General features: G+C 42.0%; 1 protein-coding gene across 1 annotated transcript in view; it reads right to left on the reverse strand.

The window, feature by feature from the left end:
* Positions 1–15,942, reverse strand: part of vstm4b (V-set and transmembrane domain containing 4b) — a 70,539-nt gene extending 54,597 nt beyond the window's left edge. The window contains exons 1-2 of the mRNA XM_034194568.1: positions 15,824–15,942; positions 288–695 (exon numbers count right to left, since the gene is read on the reverse strand). Of these exons, the coding sequence (XP_034050459.1) occupies positions 288–695; positions 15,824–15,875 (460 nt within the window). The 5' untranslated portion in view covers positions 15,876–15,942. The remainder of the gene's footprint in view (positions 1–287; positions 696–15,823) is intronic.
* Between the last annotated feature and the right edge of the window lie 216 nt (positions 15,943–16,158).

The following is a 16,158-nucleotide window of genomic DNA, read 5'->3' on the forward strand; positions in this document are numbered from 1 at the left end:
GTTACCAAAAGTTTTCAGCGTGTGCTATGCATGCAGTCTCACTCCAGCTGAGGTCCCAAAGTTGACAATCCTGTTTGTTTGTACTAATGCACATTTTAGAATTCACAAACATCAAATTGATTGTTTTAATGTTGTGCTAATGTGAGTTATCCTAATAACCAGATGTGCCCCTGTCTTTAAACTCTCTTGTCTGGTTCACAAAACCTGCCTGTAATTCCAAAAACTTGAAGTGAATGATTCTGATTTTGTAAATACTTGGGACACAAAGAAAAATAAATCCGTCTCACCTCTGAGCTCCGTAGCGGCGGTGCAGTTGGACGAGGCTTTCCAGTGCTCCTGCTGTTTTTTAAACTCCTGTACTCGGCACATATAGAGACCCCGGTCCCCCTCAGATACATTCAGGATCAATAAGTCAAATATCTTCCCCTGCTTCACCACCATCAGCTTTATTTTTGGCCATGGGAAACTCTTGGTGTAGTTCCCATAGAAACGGGCTTTCCTCATGTTGACACGGGCCAGGAGGACTTCATCTTCCAGCCGAGCTGTTCCATGTGGTAGGAAGGTCCATTTCACAACTGGTAAGGCACTGTTGCGGCGCCGCTGGGACACGACACAGGTGAGCGTGATATTTTGACCCTCCTGAGCAACCATGAATGGGGAAGGTGTGATGGTGACATTGATGGCCCAACACAAATCTGAAAGGAAAAACAAACAAAGAAATGGAAAATGTTTTTGGAAGTTCCATGTGCCTGCTAATTTCTTTTGGCTTTTCTTGTTTTCTCTGATATGGATTTGCAGATCGATTTGACACGTTTCACACCGGATTCCCTTCCTAACAACACATGTACTGTAGAGAATGTCTGAATCCTGGAGAATCCTCTCTGAGGCAAACATGCTAACCCCGTATACAACCGTGCAGCCCTCTGCTGTCAAATTACATCAGTTACATGGAAAAGGTTTTGAGTTAATCGTCTTCTGGGAACTTCAAAGGAATACAGAAACTTTCAGATTCCGACACTGTGTCAACTGCAGCACATTTTTGTTCTTCTATTTTTCTTGTTGATCTTTGTGAGCATCAATACGTCCACGGCTCAACTTTAGATGTTAACACAGACTGTTTGTGATCAATAAACATGATATGTGACCACCACGGTCGACCAGCACAGAGACTGAATGTTCATGTTATAATGCAGCTGTGACCTGCGATTGCTGAAAATCTTTCAATCCCGGCTGCCCAAAACAACAAAAATGTTACAAAATGCCTGATTCTGGCTGAATGTTGATGCTTTGAAGCTGTCAGGGTTTGAGTTTTGTCTCGTTATCTGTTTTTATTTTTCTGGTCTGTTTCATATTTTTTCCTGATTCATTGGTTTTCTGTATGTTTATTCTCTTGCTTGGTTGTTCTGCTTGGGTCTGTCTGTCTCTATCTCTCTTGTCTGTCTCTTGGTTCTTGGTGGTGGGTGTTTCACTCTCTCTGGCCACGCCCTTGTTCTTGTGCTTTCCATGCACACCTGTTTCTGATTTGCAGCTCGTCACCTGGGGTTATATAAGCTTACTAGGTGCTTTAGCCCCTTGCCAGATTGTTGTGCCTTGTGCCTCTGTTCGTTGCATTCCATAGTCTTGCCTGCCTCATAGTGTTCCCGACCTCCTGCCCGTTTGACCGACCACGCCTCAACCTGATGATTTCTGTACTGCTGTATTTTCTGGACTGCCTACTCATGTACCGACCTCTGCTATCGCCACCACAGTAGGCAGCTAGCTCAGCAGGGAGACCAGCTCACCGCTCTCACTTCCGGGTTTAGTGAACTCGCTAAACCCCAGGACTCGTTTATGTCTTTGGTGAGGACCCAGATGGGACAGTTACTGTCTAAATTTAATCCTCAGGCTACTTCTGACATGGTCACCGGCGGCTCCAGTGTACCACCTCCAGGGCCGTCAGCAGCTTCACAGGCTTCCGTACCTGAACCAATTTTTTTGTAACCAGCTGTCTTGACCTGAATGCTTCTCAGGCAAGTTCGGTGATGTCAGACCATTCATCACTCAGTGTGAGCTTCAGTTCGAACTAATGTCATCAATGTTTCCATCCAACTGGACAAAGATAGCATTGATGATCACTCACCTGACCAGTCGTGCTGCAGCGTGGGCCATGGCAGAATGGGGTCGTTAATCCACCACATGTGCTTCTCTTCCGGCTTTCACATCAGCCTTGCAACAGGTGTTCCAATACACGTTTCTGGTGCATGAAGCTGCACGCTCCCTTATGAGGCTCAAAGAGAGCGGTTGCCAAGTCAGACTACACCAAAGACTTCCATATTCTGGCGAGTAGAACCCAGCGGCACTCCTAGATGTCTTCTTCCAGGGGCTGTGGGACAACATCCAAGACCAGCTCGTCATCATAGACCTCCCTAGGGCCTTGATGAGCTCATTGCGCTGATATTCGGACTGAACAACACATATTGGATCATCTTCGCCGAGTGGCTCGGTTATCTGACTGACGCTCGGTCACACCGCCAAACCACATTGGAGCCGAATCACCACATCGCAGCACCAAAGAGCCCATGCAGCTGGGCCACACTCGTCTGTCATCAGCCGAGCAATGGCACCGCCGTGAAGATGAACTCTTTTTTTTACTGTGGACAATCAGGTCATTTGATTACCAATTATCAAGCCAGTGTAAATTGTCAAACCAGTACCATCGTGCAGCCTAAATCTGAATTATGGGCAAGTCAGAATTCAATTATTCCTTCCATAGCACAAAATGTTATTCCGGCTAAATTAATCTCTGATCATTCGTCAGCTTCCGTGTCAGCTTTTGTTGATTCTGGTTCTGATGCAAATTTGATTTTGTCTTCTCTTGCCAGGTCCCTGCACATGAAGCCGTTTAAGCTCTTGCACCCTCTGGTGGTATGCGCTGTGGATGGTCATGAATTGGGTTGTATTACTCACCGTACTCAGTTTGTCAGATTGATCATGTCTGAAATCCACTCTGAATCTATTAGTTTTTATGTTTTCGATAATATGACACCCAACTATTTTGGGGCACCCCGGTTGCAACAACACGGCCCCAATTTTGATTAGTTAAAGGGAGAAATAGTTTCTTGGGGACCTGCCTGTAAAAATTCCTATCTGCTTAAACCTGTACGTACTCAGCCAGTTTCTAACCTGGATCTCGTTGAGTTCCCGTCATGCTATCATGACTTGGCACCCGTATTTAGTAAAATCAAAGCTAAATCATTACTGACTCACCAGGAATACGATTGTACTATTGAGTTCCTCCCCAGGGCAAACCAGGGAAAGCTCTTTTCTCTGTTGGGTCCTGAACGCAACACTATGAATGAGAACATTCAGGAGTCTCTTGCGGCAGGTTTGATTAGACCTTCGGTGGGGTTCTTTTTTGAAAAGAAACAGGACAAGTCTCTTCGCCCATGCATTGATTATAGAATAGAATAGAATAGAAATAGAATAGAAAGCCTTTATTGTCATTATACACAGCAAACACAGTCTGCATAGTACAACGAGATTAGGGGGGCTGCTCCTTAAAAAGTGCACGCAGTGCAATACCAGACAATATAACATGAATAAACAACAATATCACATAAAGAAACATGTGAAGTCCTTTGCTGAAATGTAAAATTGTGTAACATGTGGACAGTGTAAACAGTGTAGCAATTGAGAGAGTGCAAAAGGAAATGTAAAACTGTATGACAACTATAGGCGATGTAAACAATGTAACAACTGAAAAATGTGCAAAAGTCCTGTGCTACAAATGAGATAGATATGGTGCAACTCAGTACCTAATATAGTCCGTTTTTAGTGCAGATTATTGTTCAACATGGTGATGGTTTTGGGGAAGAAACTGTCTCTGAGTCTATTTGTCCTGGCCTGTATGGACCTGTAGCGCCTGCCAGAGGGCAACAGGTTGAAGAGGTGAAAGCTGGGGTGTGTATTGTCCTTGAGAATGTTCTTGGCCCTACTAAGACAACGGGAGGTGTAGATGGTGGAAATGGGGGGCAGAGGACAGCCAATGATTTTTTGGGCAGTGTTTGTTACCCTCTGCAGTCTCTTCCTGTCAGCTTCAGTGCAGCTGGAGTGCCACACTGACACTGCGTAGGTCAGCAGGCTCTCTATAGTGGAGCGATAGAAGGTCACCAGCAGGGGTGTGCTTAATTGCTCCTTCCTAAGCACCCTCAAGAAGTGTAGTCACTGCTGGGTCTTCTTGACCAGTGCTGCGGTGTTGACTGACCAGGAGAGGTCAGCAGAGATGTGAACCCCTAGGAACTTGAAGGACTCCAGGATTATCGCGGGCTCAATGACATAACAGTTAAGAACTGCTATCTGCTGCCTCTCATCTCCTCCACATTTGAGTTATTGGAAGGAGCCAAGATTTTTACCAGACTCAATCTTCACAATGCATATCATTTAGTCAGAATAAAACAAGGCGATGAATGGAAAACCGCATGTAACACACCTTCAGGACACTAAGAGTATTTAGTAATGCTCTTTGGTCTCACTAACGCTCCCATGGTGTCAAGCCAGGTGGAGGCCCGGCATCAGGGGCGGCTGGACCCGTGAAGCAGACTCCCAGATGAGGCTTGGGTGTGCGAGAAATCATGGTCTTTATTCCAGGCTTTGCTATGGTACACATGTGATCACTCAGTGAAGCAGCGGTACAAACAGGGTGCGGCAGATACGCTATCATGGACGAGCAGGGTTCAGTGGCACGAGCAAACACAGACATCCGGGAAGAGGCAAGAGGCATAGACGAGGAGTACAGATGAGAAATTGGAGCACTGTAAGGCAAATATCAGGACTGTGAACAGGCGCTGGAAAGTGTACAAAGACAACAATCTGGCAGGGAACTGTGAGACTGTGGAGGGTTTAAATGATGGTGGACTAATCAGGGTGTGAAATGAGGAACAGGTGGTGTTAACGAGGTGCATGTGTGGAGCAATCAAGAAAGGGGACGTGGTTAGTGGACAAAGATTAAACACAGTGCAAGATAGAGAGAAAGGGAGTGATGTAAAGCACAAAGATACTAGGGCAGGTGCAGGGAGTGTGAATGAATCAAAACACAAAGCAGACAGAACAAGGTGAAAGACAAAGACATGAGGCAGGTGCAATAATGTGAATATAATCAGATGGGTGTGAGGAAATACAGGGAACTATGAACTGAGCTAAACACCTGAAGAAAATAAACAACTAATAAAACAAAGCGGGAGCAGAAGGTGGACAAAAGAAAGGGGGAAAATAGAACCAACACCCTGATGAGGCCGAGCATGACACGCGGTCTTCCAAAATTTGCTTAATGATGTATTGCAGGAATATCTGAACAAGTTTGTCTTCATTTATCTGGATGATATATTGATACTGTCCCCCAACCTTGGGACCCCCTCCATGTATGCACCAAACTTCAGACCTTGTTGCTGTCGTGGTTCTCAGGAGTGCAGGGCACAGCAGGAAGTAGAAGGCACAATGCAAAGTCACAGACAGGTGGTTAGATATAGAAGGCTTTATTGAAAATACTGGCAGAGGGTCTGGTACACAAAAAAGCAGTCGGTGAAGCGAAGGTACAGGCAGGTGTAACACAAATGTGTCATCAAAAATGCAGGCTGAGGTCAGAGCCCGGCAATCAAAGTTACAAGGGCAAGACACAAAGCAAGGTCAAGAAAAACAGGCACAGTTGGCAACAAGGAACTATGGCTGTGTGAAAAGTAGCAGGGCTTAAATGCACAGTGGCTTAAAGCAAAATAAACAGATGATCAAAAAAAATCAGACAAAAGAACTCAATAAAGACAGAAAACATAACTGTCGAGGAGTGACAGGGGCAAGTCATGACATCACCTCCCCTCCAACATCCAACACTAGGGGCCGAACAAAACAACCGCCCACCCCCCCACAGAACACAGACGAACCCGGGAGGGAAGAGGGGAACCAGAGGAGGGCACCAGAGCCCAAAAGCCCTGGCAGAACCCACCGGAAGGGACCAAAAGGCCACCGGTAAATGACTACAACCAGAGGGATCCGAGGTGAGAAGCCATACAGCTAACTGACACCAGGAAAACCTGCAAAAGGGCAAGGCAACCTAGAGTCCGGTGGGCGACAATGTGATCCAACAAAGCCCACGGACGAACCCCGAGACTTGCCATGTGGCTCAATGAAACCCAAGGTGGGGGCCAGAAGCCCACCCTGCGGTGGCGATGGGAGGAGGAACAGGGCATGATAAAAACCAAAAAGGTCGACCAAAATGAAGCCTACCCTGGAAGGTGGACATCATGCGGCAACCAAGGTGGGTGAGGTGCCTTAACAGGTCTAATGATCCAAAACTGTGCAAGTAAGTACCAGAAATGCAGCACTAAATCAAAAAGGCAAACAACACAGAAAACAGAGTCAACACACAAACCACAGAGCAGGGAGTGAACCGGGAAAGGGAACAAAAACCTCACAAAACTAAAAAACAAGGGGTGAAAAGGCCAAGAACAAAACACACTCCAGAGGGAACACTTACCTAATAACCCAATTACTGAACAGCAAATGGAGACAAGATATATGGACCTAACAAACTTAACCAAGAAACCAAAAAGGAAACATCATGCAGAACATGGGGAGCTAAAAAACCTGGGCAAAACCTGAATAATGAGCAAATAAGCGAAACCAAACACCCAATAATCCAACAAAACAAACAAAGAGGGAAAAGAACAGAAAACTTAAGGGAGGCGGGAAAGAACTCTACCAAACCACAATGTGAACCGTGGACCCGTTCTTTACCAACCCACAAACGGTGAGGGAACCCAAAAAATGAAAATAGCCTGAAATGCAATACATGGTGGATAAATAACAAAATCTCAGAACTCCAGTCAAAAGGGGATTCAATCTGATATTGATGGCAGGAACCAAATAATGAACCAAACAAAAGTAAAAGGTGAGGTGGGCCAAAAGTAATATCTAAGAGGGTAACAGAAGTGTAAACACTTAATGAGGAACCCACGGGGTCTTTCTATCTGCTGGTGAGGGAAAATGCAGATCCAATTTAATAAAAAGTACAAACCATGTGAGGACAAGAAAACAAAATCAAAGTCAAGCAAAAAAAAAAAACATAATAAGGGAAAAACAACAGATGTACACATGCAGATTGCCATCGAATGTCCAACCAGTACAGAATGGATTGAAAACACACACTGAACAGCAGTATTAAGCAGCAGAAAAAAGGAAAACTCCCTGTCCAGCTGGTTATGGATTGTAACGTCCTCATCGAAGATGGCTTGGATGATCGGATGAGGAGAGGAAGCGCTGAAGACAGTTCTGGTGGCAGACATGCAGTGGATGATTCTGATGGTGTCTCCGTCATCTGTGGAGGCGTGACCCTCTCTGTAGACATTATTGGCGATTCTGAGGACCCGATTGGGACTGATGAGTGTCAAGGCAGGCAAACCAGGACTGTTGTGATTAGTGTCGTGGAAAGCTGTGAAGAAGGGCATGTCAGAGCTGCTTCAGTTGGAGCTGCCACTGTAGACTGAGGAGAGGGGCGTGGTGGAGCAGGTTTGGACGATGACCTCAAGGACTGTGGAGATGAGTGTGTTGGGACCGTTTCAGCTGGTGCCGCTGCTGTGGGCTGCGTCGGAGATGAAGACTGTGGAGGTGAGCATGCTGGAGCTGCTTCAGCCGGTGTCAGAAAAACCCAACCTGAGTGATGTTGTGGTGTGAGGACCGGAGATTCCCAGAGCTGATGCACTGATGCGGTCAGAGCAGATGACTCCGGCTGTTGTGGTGACATTTCATTTCCTGATGGCCTTGCGAGAGCAAGGAAGTCAGGCAACAAGCAGGCTTCCGTAGCTGTAGATGGAGAGGTGACTGGTGCAGTTGGCATTAATAGAGGCACCTGCCACTTCCGTGGAGCCGGTTTGGGTGTGGCCAGCATCGGAACAGAAAGTCCCAGCAAAGCAGACCCTCCTGGCTGCTTCCGATCAGCTGACATCTGCATCATTGGACTCTGAGGGGCAGATGCGGGCAGCTGACTGGGCATGATTGTTGTGACGCTCTGAGGAGGTGTGACCACTGCGGCCGACAGCGTGATTGTCTGAGGTGGGTTTTGACAGGAGTCATAAAGTTCTGATTTAAAAAGGCAGTCCATCGGATCCTCTATATATGGTGGGATCCAACCTTGCTTGAACAGAGCTTTAATGTTGAGCAGATCAGGGTAGGCCGATATGATCTCCGATTCCTGCTGCAGAATATGATCTAGTGTAGAAAAAAATATATAAAGCCTGTTCTGCCAACCTGGACTCTCCAAAAATTCATAAAACAGATCTTGAATCTTGAAAAACATATTGGCCGTGCTCTGTAGTTCAGCTCCCTCCATCTCAGATGAGATGTCGTCCTCTAGGTCTACCCATTCAGACTCATCATCCGGTCAGCTGGTCTCGGATGACATGTGCCCCTCTGGATGCCTGACCCAGTCTGGAAGGCTCCCCACTGCAAATAACTCATCCAGATTTTCTAATTCTGGGAAAAACTGGTATAGCCATCTGTTGTCTTCAATCAAATTCCAGGCTTTGTCTAAAAAAATTAAATTTTTGCTTTGGGGTATAGCAGGTATGAAAACAGTTGAAAAAAATTGAGCTCAGAGAAAATATTCTTGATGACAAGGAGGTCTGGAGTCAAGGCTGGAGGTGAGTCTGCTGCCTCCTTGTACTGGCTTGTTTGTTCTGTCATGGTTCTCAGGAGTGCAAGGCACAGCAGGAAGTAGAAGGCACAATGCAAACTCACAGACAGGTGATTGGAGTCAAAGCTTTATCAAAAATACTGGCTGAGGGTCTGGTACACAAAAAGGCAGTCGGCGAGGTGAAGGTAAAGGCAGGTGTAATACAAAGGCGTCAAAAATACAGGTTGAGGTCAGAGCACAGCAATCAAAATTACAAGAGCAAGACAAAATGCAAGGTCAAGAAAAATAGGCACGGTCGGCAACAAGGAACTATGGCTAGGAACAAAGAACAATAGTACGTGAGCTGGAATGGAGAAAGTAACATCAACGAACAAGCAAGCGACATGAAAAGTAGCAGGGCTTTAATGCACAGTGGCTTAATTAGGAAGTGATTTGAAGCAGGTGTGATGAGCAGACAGGAGGAGGGTGTGGACTACAAAGATGAGAGGCAACTATGTGAGGCAAGAGGATGCTGTGACAGGTGGACGAGGAGATGACAACCAAAATGGGATGTGACCAATAGAGATGAGGATTTACTGGTGAAAGCAAGAGAGTGCAAGGATCAAAGGGCGCAACTGTGACAAATGAGACTGGCCGTGAAGACATAAGAACCAAAAAGAGAAGAGACAGGCAGGGGAGTGCAGTGACAGCACAGACATGACTAGAAACCATAATCTAACAATACTAAACTAATAAGACAGAGAAAAACAACTTGAACCAAAGTCTGTATGGACTATCCACAAGAACAGAATAATACTTGACAATAACTAGAAAAGAAAGCAACAAGAAGATCAAAAGCTGAAACTAGAATGGAACTGGTATGTGATGAGAGTGTAAAACACAAAATATAACCAACGGCTGCAATGAACAATGTGACAAATAAAACCTGTGACAAAAAGCAATAATGATCAAAAATCAAAGACCGTGGTTCAAACATCAAACTAAACAAGAATGGAACTCAGCATGTGAATGAAGTGTGAAGAACAAAAGACAACAAACTGTGACAAAAGCAATGATGAACAAAACTCAAAGACAGTGGATCAAACATTAAACTAAACAAAAATGGAAGTCAACATGTGAATGAAGTGTGAAGAACAAAAGACAACAAACTGTGACAAAAGCAATGATGAACAAAAATCAAAGACAGTGGATCAAACATTAAACTAAACAAAAATGGAACTCAGCATGTGAATGAAGTGTGAAGAACAAAAGACAACAAACTGTGACAAAAGCAATGATGAACAAAAATCAAAGACAGTGGATCAAACATTAAACTAAACAAAAATGGAACCCAACGTGAATGAAATGTGAAGAACAAAAGACAACAAACTGTGACAAAAGCAATGATGAACAAAACTCAAAGACAGTGGATCAAACATTAAACTAAACAAAAATGGAACTCAGCATGTGAATGAAGTGTGAAGAACAAAAGACAACAAACTGTGACAAAAGCAATGATGAACAAAACTCAAAGACAGTGGATCAAACATTAAACTAAACAAAAATGGAACTCAACATGTGAATGAAGTGCGAAGAACAAAAGACAACAAACTGTGACAAAAGCAATGATGAACAAAAATCAAAGACAGTGGATCAAACATTAAACTAAACAAAAATGGAACCCAACATGTGAATGAAGTGTGAAGAACAAAAGACAACAAACTGTGACAAAAGCAATGATGAACAAAACTCAAAGACAGTGGATCAAACATTAAACTAAACAAAAATGGAACTCAGCATGTGAATGAAGTGTGACGAACAAAAGACAACAAACTGTGACAAAAGCAATGATGAACAAAACTCAAAGACAGTGGATCAAACATTAAACTAAACAAAAATGGAAGTCAACATGTGAATGAAGTGTGACGAACAAAAGACAACAAACTGTGACAAAAGCAATGATGAACAAAACTCAAAGACAGTGGATCAAACATTAAACTAAACAAAAATGGAACTCAACATGTGAATGAAGTGTGAGGAACAAAAGACAACAAACTGTGACAAAAGCAATGATGAACAAAAATCAAAGACAGTGGATCAAACATTAAACTAAACAAAAACGGAACCCAACATGTGAATGAAGTGTGAAGAACAAAAGACAACAAACTGTGACAAAAGCAATGATGAACAAAACTCAAAGACAGTGGATCAAACATTAAACTAAACAAAAATGGAACTCAACATGTGAATGAAGTGTGAAGAACAAAAGACAACAAACTGTGACAAAAGCAATGATGAACAAAACTCAAAGACAGTGGATCAAACATTAAACTAAACAAAAATGGAACCCAACATGTGAATGAAGTGTGAAGAACAAAAGACAACAAGCTGTGACAAAAGCAATGATGAACAAAACTCAAAGACAGTGGATCAAACATTAAACTAAACAAAAATGGAACTCAGCATGTGAATGAAGTGTGAAGAACAAAAGACAACAAACTGTGACAAAAGCAATGATGAACAAAAATCAAAGACAGTGGATCAAACGTTAAACTAAACAAAAATGGAACCCAACATGTGAATGAAGTGTGAAGAACAAAAGACAACAAACTGTGACAAAAGCAATGGTGAACAAAACTCAAAGACAGTGGATCAAACATTAAACTAAACAAAAATGGAACTCAACATGTGAATGAAGTGTGAAGAACAAAAGACAACAAACTGTGACAAAAGCAATGATGAACAAAACTCAAAGACAGTGGATCAAACATTAAACTAAACAAAAATGGAACTCAACATGTGAATGAAGTGTGAAGAACAAAAGACAACAAACTGTGACAAAAGCAATGATGAACAAAACTCAAAGACAGTGGATCAAACGTTAAACTAAACAAAAATGGAACCCAACATGTGAATGAAGTGTGAAGAACAAAAGACAACAAACTGTGACAAAAGCAATGATGAACAAAAATCAAAGACAGTGGATCAAACATTAAACTAAACAAAAATGGAACTCAACATGTGAATGAAGTGTGAAGAACAAAAGACAACAAACTGTGACAAAAGCAATGATGAACAAAAATCAAAGACAGTGGATCAAACATTAAACTAAACAAAAATGGAACTCAGCATGTGAATGAAGTGTGACGAACAAAAGACAACAAACTGTGACAAAAGCAATGATGAACAAAACTCAAAGACAGTGGATCAAACATTAAACTAAACAAAAATGGAAGTCAACATGTGAATGAAGTGTGACGAACAAAAGACAACAAACTGTGACAAAAGCAATGATGAACAAAACTCAAAGACAGTGGATCAAACATTAAACTAAACAAAAATGGAACTCAACATGTGAATGAAGTGTGAGGAACAAAAGACAACAAACTGTGACAAAAGCAATGATGAACAAAAATCAAAGACAGTGGATCAAACATTAAACTAAACAAAAACGGAACCCAACATGTGAATGAAGTGTGAAGAACAAAAGACAACAAACTGTGACAAAAGCAATGATGAACAAAACTCAAAGACAGTGGATCAAACATTAAACTAAACAAAAATGGAACTCAACATGTGAATGAAGTGTGAAGAACAAAAGACAACAAACTGTGACAAAAGCAATGATGAACAAAACTCAAAGACAGTGGATCAAACATTAAACTAAACAAAAATGGAACTCAACATGTGAATGAAGTGTGAAGAACAAAAGACAACAAACTGTGACAAAAGCAATGATGAACAAAACTCAAAGACAGTGGATCAAACATTAAACTAAACAAAAATGGAACCCAACATGTGAATGAAGTGTGAAGAACAAAAGACAACAAGCTGTGACAAAAGCAATGATGAACAAAACTCAAAGACAGTGGATCAAACATTAAACTAAACAAAAATGGAACTCAGCATGTGAATGAAGTGTGAAGAACAAAAGACAACAAACTGTGACAAAAGCAATGATGAACAAAAATCAAAGACAGTGGATCAAACATTAAACTAAACAAAAATGGAACTCAGCATGTGAATGAAGTGTGAAGAACAAAAGACAACAAACTGTGACAAAAGCAATGGTGAACAAAACTCAAAGACAGTGGATCAAACATTAAACTAAACAAAAATGGAACCCAACATGTGAATGAAGTGTGAAGAACAAAAGACAACAAACTGTGACAAAAGCAATGGTGGACAAAACTCAAAGACAGTGGATCAAACATTAAACTAAACAAAAATGGAACTCAACATGTGAATGAAGTGTGAAGAACAAAAGACAACAAACTGTGACAAAAGCAATGATGAACAAAACTCAAAGACAGTGGATCAAACATTAAACTAAACAAAAATGGAACTCAACATGTGAATGAAGTGTGAAGAACAAAAGACAACAAACTGTGACAAAAGCAATGATGAACAAAACTCAAAGACAGTGGATCAAACGTTAAACTAAACAAAAATGGAACCCAACATGTGAATGAAGTGTGAAGAACAAAAGACAACAAACTGTGACAAAAGCAATGATGAACAAAAATCAAAGACAGTGGATCAAACATTAAACTAAACAAAAATGGAATTCAACATGTGAATGAAGTGTGAAGAACAAAAGACAACAAACTGTGACAAAAGCAATGATGAACAAAACTCAAAGACAGTGGATCAAAGGCTAGAGTATACCACAATGGAACTCAAGATGTGACTAAAGTGTGAAGAACAGAAAGCAAGCAGCTGTGACAAAAGCAAAATAAACAGATGCTCAAAAAGCAGACAAAAGAACTCAGTAAAGACAGAAAACATAACTGTCGAGGACTTAGCAGCGGCAAGTCATGACAGTTGCACCACAACCTTTTTTTAAAGTCAAGAAGTGAGTTTCACAGACCTACAGTATCGTTTCTGGGATTCGTGATTGCAGAGAGGGAGATCAAGATGGGGTTCCTACCTCACGGAAGGAGGTCTAAAGATTTCTGGACTTTGCTAATTTCTACTGAAAATTCATAAGAAATTTCAGCACGATCGCAGCACCGTTGCATGAGGTCACATTGTCTCTCCAGCCATTTGTCTGGACACCGGTGTGTGACGTGGCTTTTAGAGTCCTAAAAATTCACTTTACTGCGGCCCCCGTGCTGCTTCTCCCTGATCCCGCTCAACAGTTCATGGTTGAGATCGATGCTTCTGATGTTGGTGTTGATGCGGTCCTCTACCAAAGAAATTCCTCTGACAATAGGCTACACCTGTGTGCCTATCTTTCTAAAAAACTGACTGCAGCCGAGCGTAACTACAGCATCGAGGACCGAGAACTATTGGTGGTGAAAGTGGCCTTGGAGGAGTGGTGGGGGCACAAATGCCATTCTTGGTTTATACAGATCATAAAAATCTAGCGTATCTGCGAACTGCTAAGCGCCTCAATGCTTATCAGGCTAGGTGGGCAATTTTGTTCAGTTGTTTTGACTTTGTGCTCTCTTATCGGCTGGGCTCCAAGAATGCAAACCTGACGTGTTGTCACGACAGGGTGACCCGACAGACACGCAGTCTGAGCCGGGAACAATATTACCTGCGTTCTGTTTTGTTTCGGCCTTAACCTGGGCCACTGAATCTAGGGTTAGGCCTCTGCTGTAGGTGATACGTCGGTCCCTCCAGGTTGTTCACAGGGCAAGCTTTTTGTTCTAGCAGCACTCAGGGGGGACGTGATCAGGTGGGAGCATGACCAACCAGCCCAATAGAAGCCAGTTTAAAAATCCAACCAGTATTCCAAAGATGGAGCCAATCTGCTCCAAAGATGGGAGCTCAGCTCAAGTTTGCAACAATTTGAACTCTGCAAAACCTTTTTCAGCAAACTGATAGAGATGAACACATTATTTCAGGAGCCAGTTTTTGGGACTCCTGGAGTTAAGTCTGTTGTTTGTGGGACATGAAGGTAAGATGTGTCTACATGTAATGTAATAAACAGGTTAGCTGTTCATAATAAAGTCTGTGACAGTCTAACCCTACTTGTTATTGTACAAGGTTAGACTTGTGTGAAGCGCCTTGAGGCAACCTTGTTGTGTTTCGATGCTATATAAATTAAATAAATTGAATTGAAATTGAGAGTTTAAAGTGATCATCACAAAGATACAGAAGTGTTACTCTGACAGTAGTGGGGCTGCACGTCATAGCTAAATATATCATTTCTGTTGTTTTCAGTGGTTCTGTTGTTGCTCAGTGTTCTTCCTCTCATGCTGACGTGACAAAATACATGGGATGGCTATTGAGAAATGATCTTTACAGCTACATGACATCACACCACCTACTTCCAGCCTTGTAGATAAGAAACACATACTTTCCTGCACACAACTGTCATTAAAACATGCTTTTTTTTTCTTTTTTTTTTTTGCTAAAGTCTTTATCTTGAGAAACAAAACAATCAAGAAACAACAAACTTTATGTTGCTTTCAGTCAAAAGTCTTGATTTACTGGTTACCAAATATGTTTGTAGGCAGCAAAACTCCTCATCAAATTTTCAAAGGGAAGCAATGAGTCAAGACTGATGTAGCTTTTAAATTATTATAAAATATCACCTATTATGTTCTCCCTTTGTTCTGCGTTTTGGTGAAACAGCGCCACCACCAGGACTGTGAGGCACAATTAAGGACACAACCAGGTCAGGTGGCAGGAGTATGAACTCTGAATAGTTTCTAGTTTCACATGCATTTTCCCTGCAGCAATTAATGTTGTTTTTTATAAATACTGTTATTTGATTGTAAATGTTAGAAAAATTACAAATGATTAATTGTCATAAAAGTTGCATGCTTTTTTATGAACAGTTAAAACATAACACATACCAATACTTTAAAAAATGAATTTCTGATATAATTGCTGCAACCAGGAAATTGGATTTTTTTTAGCCCATGAAAAAACTGATTAAGCAGTTATCTAAATGTTTGATGATTATTCTTCTTTTGAACCAATTAACTAATCATCTTTCAGCTGGAGATAATAAAAAGGAGGTAAACTTAATTTGACAAGCAGTCAAAGTTATTTATGAATAAAAAAAAAAAGAAAAGAAAAGAAAAGAAAAACAGACAAAAACCTAAAATAGAGTTTAAAAACAACATCAAAAGTTATAAGGGTTTTAATTCATGTGCTATGGATCCCACACCCTTCAGGCTTCCCTGCAGAGTTTTCCACAAAAACATGAAGTGAAATGAAGATTCTTACCAGTGAAGAGAGCTGGAGTCATCAGAGCGAAGACCACAGAGGAGATCTTCATTTTCTGTGGCTGCAGCCTCCATAAACTCCACAAAGCAGCACCGACTCCTTTTTCACTGTAATATGAAACACTGGAAGCTCTGTTTCCACTCAGAGCCTCCCCAGGCCCCTCCTCTGTACGTCACAGAGTCAAAACACACGCACACATGCACCAGACAGGTGGGGGCGCTCATGCACACACCTGCATGCTTTTGGCCGGCAGGTGGGAAACGTGATTTCCTCCATGAAGTGAACAGGAGGCTGGAGCACACTGTTAAGATTGACAGCGATCCAAATCCCACTTC

Source organism: Thalassophryne amazonica, chromosome 18 (genome assembly GCF_902500255.1).
Source record: "Thalassophryne amazonica chromosome 18, fThaAma1.1, whole genome shotgun sequence".
Classification (NCBI taxonomy): Eukaryota; Metazoa; Chordata; class Actinopteri; order Batrachoidiformes; family Batrachoididae; genus Thalassophryne; species Thalassophryne amazonica.